This window comes from Papilio polytes, unplaced genomic scaffold (assembly GCF_000836215.1).
Source record: "Papilio polytes unplaced genomic scaffold, Ppol_1.0 DF822845.1, whole genome shotgun sequence".
Taxonomy (NCBI): domain Eukaryota; kingdom Metazoa; phylum Arthropoda; class Insecta; order Lepidoptera; family Papilionidae; genus Papilio; species Papilio polytes.
In genome coordinates this window covers 1074299-1081421 of record NW_013526359.1, presented here as the reverse complement: position 1 = coordinate 1081421, position 7123 = coordinate 1074299, and the positions used below count along the sequence as shown (strand labels likewise).

Genomic DNA, 7123 nt, shown 5'->3' with positions numbered 1-7123 from the left:
ACTAAAATGAAATCTCTTAATAATGTTTATTAACTTGGACATCCTAATCTTTAAATCGAGTAGTGCCTATTTATGTTAGTTTTTATAAATTGATTGAAAATAATATTGTAGGCAATGGCTGTGTCTACATTTATGTAATAACATGTCTTAATTATTGTTGTTACTGTCATTACTTTATGACAAACATATAATTGCTTTAGGTGTCTTTTGTATCTAATGTGTTTGTAGACATTTTATATTCAGTATTAAATTTTGCGAAAAGTTTTATTAAACACTTCATATTACTAACTTTAGTTTGAAAACCTACCTAGTAATTACAAATTATACATTTTAGATCGACCAACTAGACAGTATGTTTTTACTGCTAAAACATTCACAAGTGAAGCTTAATTGAAATGAAATTTAAAATTAACAGGATTTTTCGCACAGGAATAGTATTTAGCAATATCTGGACCCATATCATGAGGGTAAGAACTCTTGTCTATTTTGCTAGAGCCTTTTCTACACTCGGGCACTGAGTTACTATTCAATCTGCCCTTTCAGGAAACGCCAACTATTTCCACGTAAAACATCGTAAAAATAAATGTAATTATGTTAAATGCAAACGAAAACTACGATCTAATGGGCTTCTAGCACATTTTGTTTACGAATATGAGTTATGAAGTTTTCCCAGGGGTCACTGTCGAAAATCGCCGGATATCGTATTATATAGCTATAAAAATAGCAGTTTAAGCAAAAACCGTAAGCAGGAAAGTTTTTGAAAACATTGTCTGATCTTTGGACTTAAATGACAGTTGATTTTGACAGATACTGTCAGTGTCAACTACAGTGTTTTGATTATTTTTATAATTCTGGAGATAGAGGTTATAAATTAATTTGGTCTAATGTAAATATAAAATGTAAATTTAGTTTAAAAATCCTAGTTTATTCAAAATAATTGATAAATAAATGTAATGGCAGACGAAGAAAGACTTCAACGAATAAAAGGTATGACAGATTTTTCTACATTTATATATGAATGTTATTTGATAAACATTCTTATTCCCTTATAGCTGGTGCTTTTTTAGCATCTATAGCTGGGATTTCTGCATTTGTTGGTTTTAGTGCAACGTTATCAGCTGCAAAAAAGGCGGATCCAAAATACTTTAACAAAGGTAAATTTGTCAATACATATAATACTAAAGTAAAATGTAATCAAATAGGAGGAAAAAAGATCTATAACAAACGAAAGTGTTCCTAGAATATTGAAGTTTGATTTATTAAAATTTATTTATAGGCTTACACAGTAGTGTGGAATTAGCAGATGCTGGAGCAATTTTAGCATTGCGAGCTCTGGGGTGGGGTACATTGTATGCTGTTGCTGGTACATCATGCTTATGTTATGGCATATGGAAGCTATCTGGAGCTAAGGATGTAAGTATTTTATAATCAGTTATTATGCAATCTTGTGTACTGTCATTGCTGACTTATTGCAATTTTCAGCTTAAAGACTTTAGAATAAAAGTAGGAAACATGCTACCAGTTCTTCCTAAGAATAACCCCCCACAGTCAAGAACTGAATTTAGTGGCCTCAATGATCTTCTCACATACATAGCTGAAGATTATGGGAAGAAACCGGAGTAAGACAATTAGATAAGTAATTATTATTTATTTTGTTTGAAAATAAACTTTATTGACACAAATCTTGTTTAATTATACACTCTTCTTTGTATGAGGGACCTTCATTGCAACTGTTTTTGCAACAATATACTGCCAATATGCCCCAATCAATACTGTTGAAGTCAATACCAACATTGATAAAATTCAAAAGTTGAGGCATTACCTGAAACAAAAAAAAAACAAAAGTTTTTGAAACTGTCAAGCCATGAAAACAATGAAAGCTAGAGAATCTGCAAAGAATATAACTCAAATGTTTCCCAAGATTCAACTATAATTGGTAATTATTTCAAAATTTGTATTCTTTTTTAATTTGAATTTTCAAAGTTTGCATGGAATGAGATGAAACTTACCTGAAATTCAAATTGTCTTTCTCCATTACAATACTGGCAGTTAGGAATGTGAGTTAAGGCACCTTTAGTGTTGCTAGTGATCCACAAAGGAGTTCCACCCCTGTCATACCTTAACACTTGTTCAGGATGTCTAGAAATCCTTTTACTGAATTTATTAAACACTTTGTCCTCCGGCATGTCCCTTGTATATTGTTCTAATTCACTTTCACTTATATTACTTAAAGTGCCAGCTCTCTTTTCATTCATCATCTTTCTTAATTTCTCCATCTCTTGATTTTCATCCACAGCATTACTATCCTCCTGGAAAAATGTAATACTTATTACCTTAAATCCTGTTTTTAATACTTTTCAATGTTGTGGTTGTTTAACAAGAGAAAATACAAAAAGAAACCTCATCTTCAGCATCTACAACAAGCTCCCATTCTTTGAATAAAATAGATTTTCCCGCTTCTGTAACAGTGAAATTGGGGAGCGGAACACTGTCACCTGCCTGTAAAATGGGAAAAACAACATTAAAACATATTCATTATTTAAATTAATGAAATAAATATGTGCATTGGTTACACTTGGAACTGGAAAAAGAACCTGCAGCTTGTACCTGTAGCTGTACACAATTTTCTTTATGGCCTTTTTGCCAATCTAGTATTTGATGTTTTCGACTGCAGTAGTATGATTTCTTGCATTTTGAACAGTGTGAAGGTCCTCTTATTCCACAAACATTGCACAGCTTTGGCCACTTTTCCATGCAAAAACTCTGTTGAGACATGGATATATTAAAGGTCAAGTTTACATTTATTTACTTAAGTTTTTTTTGTAACTACCTCATGTTCATCTTCTTTGTAAGGTTCAAATGAATAGAAATCGTTTTTACGCGGCAACTGACAACGTAGGACTACGAAATTATCAGCACAATTCGGTCGACAGCACGATCCATTACGACAAACAAATATGAAAACAGTTCGGTGAAAACAATCATCTTTTTCTTCATATGGGGCATATACCTTGAAACATAACATCAATTATAATTGTTGAAGTTATTTTGTAACTATATGAAATTCATGAAAAACGTACTTGGCAAAGAAAAATTAAAGGATCATTACACTTTTTACAGGTTATATCGGCTGGTGCACATAAATTTTTGAGATCTAACCATGCCGGTTTGCCACCTACTTTACTAGGAAAAAACCTTGGATGCAAAAGCCAATTAGGTTTCTCTTCTAAAACACCTATATCTATGGTATTCTCTGTCATAATGTAAGTGAAAGATAAAAGAACTTTAAAAATCTAACGGTGATCCAATGCACAAAATTAAGTATAAGATTTGATTTGATGTTGACTTGAACTGGAAGATGAAGTCAGTGATTGAGTCAGTGACAGTGACAGTACAAGACATTTTCTTTATAATGTTACTAGTTACTATAAAATATATGATAAAATATCTAAAAATCGACCACAACAATGGGTTTAAATATTTCGAGGTTAGTCATAACTACCTTAAAAATATTTAGATTTGTTGGGAATGTTTATGATTGATTTCTTTGCGAACAAAGATAATATAATAAAAGATGAAAAACCGAGAAGAAATCATGTGTGCTGCCACTGTGATAATAAAAACAAATTCGCTGGTGTGATTGGATTGTCAAATTGTCAATGTCAAATCAAATACAGTCTCGTGTGTTTATATTTTATTTGAATAAGAGATCGTAATTTATTTAATTTATTACAGAAACACATTAAAATGAAAGTTAAAAACGATATTTCTCAGTTATTTATTACTGCCAAAGCTAACCAAAACTATTTGAATGTCTGTGCACCTATGGTCAGATACAGTAAAGTTCAATTTCGAACACTCGTTAGAAAGTTTGTAAAGTTTATCTTATCTATATCGTCTAACCTAATTAAAAATAAGATTTTTCTTATTATTAGTTAATTAAGTACTTTTACGAACACGCAGTGTTTTATTTCTGAGACAAACATTGAAAGTTGGAATGAACCTGCTTGAGACTAAATTTACCTATTCAAATTTAACATAACTTTATTTATTGTTATCATATATTTATCAATACAACGTGATTTTTTAAATTATTCTATAATATACCTTATATGTTTTTTTTTTTCAGTTATGATACGGATCTGACATTCACACCAATGATTTTAGCTGATTCATTTTGTCAGAATGCTAAAGCCCGTTCTAATGAATTTACAACAACTGTAAACGATACACCCCTAATTGTACAATTTGCTGCTAATAATATAAATGATTTTGTGGATGCTTCAAAACTAGTGTTTCCCTATGCTGATGGGGTAGATTTAAATTGTGGCTGCCCCCAGAGATGGGCGATGAAAGATGGTTATGGTTGTTCATTATTGTCCAAGCCTGAAGTTATTCATGAACTTGTAAAAGGTGTGAAGAACAGTCTTCCTGCTAATTTCAGTGTGTCAGTAAAGATTAGAATATTGGATGATTTAAAAAAGACGATAACTTTATGTCAACAATTAGAAAATTGTGGTGTAACATTTCTAACAGTACATGGAAGGACTCCTGCTCAGAAAAGTAGTGAAAATATTGATATTCATGCATTGAGAACTGTTTGTGATTCATTAACAATACCGGTGGTGGTTAATGGTGGTATAAAAACATTATCTGATGCAGATGATTTATATGATCAAACCAACTGCAATGGTGTGATGGCAGCAAGTGGATTATTAGTGAATCCTGCTCTATTTAGTGGAGCAAAAACAACTCCGGACAGCTGTGTAAAATTATGGATGGACATTAAAAACAAATATAAAGACAGAATAACGTTCCAATGTTATCATCATCATTTGGTTTTTATGCTTGAGAAAGTACTGACAAGAAAACAAAAGCAAGTTTTCAACAACTTAAGTACATTTGAAAGTGTTGATCAGTTTTTGATGTGTACTTTATTCCCTTTGTGTGATTGGAACATACCTGTGGAATCCAGTATTAGTGAATTTATTGACTGTGAATATGCAGATGAAATAACAATGAAGCACTCTAGCAAATGTAGAACTTGTGGAAAAAGTATATGCTATTGTATTTGTAGTAATTATGACTATAATACCAGTTCTGGTAGTTATTTCAATTCATATGTTCAAAGTATTGACCATTTAGATTATATGGACAGTAGTATGTTCAATGAAACTTATACAACTGTTTTCTTTAATTATTACACAATCCCTCATAGTTTGTAATATTTTCTGAAACTCTAATAAAAAGCAAAATAATTATGATTCAGCCATACATATATGAATGATTATCTTGAACAAGGTTTACATCATGGGTAATTTCGTTTCATATTTATAACAACGCCGAGAAATTACGTGACGTCACGGTCGTACACAGTTGTGTACGAGAAGTAAATCCAAAGCATTCTGTCCTCTATAACATAGACCCTTGATAACTTAAAACCTTTATAACTTAAAATATTTTGTGTTTCCCTTGTACTTTAACTTATCCAGGTTCTATTGTATATAGAAAATCGCATCAATCTGTTAGTAATTACATTTTAATACCTTATATGAAATCCGTCTCTAACTTAAGCTTTCACAGTCACATGTATTGTAAATGAGTAGTTTCGTGTTTAAATGTTCTTAAACACCATTCCTACTAGATTGCTTAACATCAAGATTTTATCATTAATACATACTTAAACAAGCGTATTCCAAGAACCTTAACATAGACATTAAAAGCTTAATTTCTTAGCAAATCACCAATTCCAGTTTTTAGTTGGTAAACGTTTCGTTACAAAACGCTTATAACTGACTTTTGAACTTTGTTCAAGTTTTTAATGAGAAAAGAAAGCTTAATTGAATTTTTTATCACACTTTATTAAAGTAAGAGACAAAATACGTAATGTACCGTTTTTATTGTAATACTGCTCCTAAGAATTTAGCGTGGAATTTTAAATAAAAGGACAAAAAAGCTGGCTAAGTTACTTCCGCGTTTTGGGCTACATTTCAGTAAAAGTCCCGTCAAAATCATTCTGTCGTTTCGGAGATTGCCCGAAACAACTAACGCGGATTTGCGAACTAAAACATGCTTCTACTGGGAATCTTATATTTACTATGCCAAAGTATTCGCGACTTCAATCACATTTTTGTGATCAATAGGTTAAACGCATACAGAAAAAACATTGATTTTTACACGTTTATTTTAAAAATAAGAGATAAGTCACCACTATAATTTTAAATAATGACTGCAAAATAAATTAAACTGCTTTTCAAAGTTTTTCACCCCTAAATGAAAGCTTGACCAAATTTATTGGACCAGTTGGATTTAGATTCGCGGAAAGGTTGGTCTGGGTTCTATCGTAGAGCTTGGCTCAATCGTCTCACAACCACTGAGTGCAGTGGATGGAAGTTGTCCGCTCGTAAGGTCCCGTGCGGCGGCAGTTACACGCATACTTAGGCGCGTAGAACCCAAATAAAATGGTGTATTGTTGGATTTCCTGATATTTAAAAATTAATGGTAAGCTTATTTTTCGTTAGTGTTTTAAAATAATTTACATATTGTTAAACGTCTTTTCAAGAAGTTTTTTTTTTAAGTTTTTCTAAAAATTAACAATTTTATGTCTCTATTACTCTATATATTAGTGCTTAAATTATATAATAATGCCAGTTATTATGACGATATACCGACCTCATATGGAGTCTGCGTAGCGACAGCTACAATTGAAGGAAAGGCTGTAAGAATTTATTTAAATATCTGAACAATTTATGTACACACATACAATATCATGTATCTATTAAACGTTTTCAAGTTTATAATTTGGTTTTCTCTGAAAATCTTATAAATTTCACTTTAACAACAGGCTGTTCCGATGTTTGAAAAACTCAGATATTAGGAATCATTTAAATTTTCCCTTTATTTGAGCAGATTTATTTGATCAACGCTTTCACATTTGGTGCCACTTTAAAAACGTTGACCTGGTTATACCTATGTGTTTAGTTAATTTAGCCACGCTGACGTACAGACTCCAGCTAGTTGCCGCATCACAGCACCGGCCAGGGGCAATGTCTATTTGTACGTGAGACGAAGAATTATTAAAGTGTGCCGCAAACATGGCGTGTTTGTTCACGAAACGACACCA

The 7123-nt window shown here is 31.8% G+C and overlaps 3 protein-coding genes across 3 annotated transcripts; 2 read left to right on the top strand and 1 right to left on the bottom strand.

Moving 5' to 3' along the window:
- The first annotated feature begins 863 nt into the window (after nt 1-863).
- On the top strand, nt 864-1682 carry LOC106105501 (transmembrane protein 242). The gene is made up of 4 exons (XM_013285849.1): nt 864-987; nt 1053-1154; nt 1277-1413; nt 1483-1682. The coding sequence occupies exons 1-4, from the start codon at nt 954-956 to the stop codon at nt 1621-1623; spliced, it is 414 nt and encodes a 137-aa protein (XP_013141303.1). The 5' UTR covers nt 864-953; the 3' UTR covers nt 1624-1682.
- LOC106105500 (programmed cell death protein 2) lies at nt 1634-3376 on the bottom strand. Its single transcript, XM_013285848.1, has 6 exons — nt 3081-3376; nt 2831-3010; nt 2608-2763; nt 2401-2499; nt 2010-2309; nt 1634-1822 (listed from the first exon to the last, which is right to left on the bottom strand). The coding sequence occupies exons 1-6, from the start codon at nt 3258-3260 to the stop codon at nt 1670-1672; spliced, it is 1068 nt and encodes a 355-aa protein (XP_013141302.1). The 5' UTR covers nt 3261-3376; the 3' UTR covers nt 1634-1669.
- Nucleotides 3377-3719: 343 nt separating this feature from the next.
- LOC106105316 (uncharacterized tRNA-dihydrouridine synthase-like protein C45G9.2) lies at nt 3720-5225 on the top strand. The gene is made up of 2 exons (XM_013285607.1): nt 3720-3828; nt 4130-5225. The coding sequence occupies exons 1-2, from the start codon at nt 3812-3814 to the stop codon at nt 5223-5225; spliced, it is 1113 nt and encodes a 370-aa protein (XP_013141061.1). The 5' UTR covers nt 3720-3811.
- The last annotated feature ends 1898 nt before the right edge of the window (nt 5226-7123 follow it).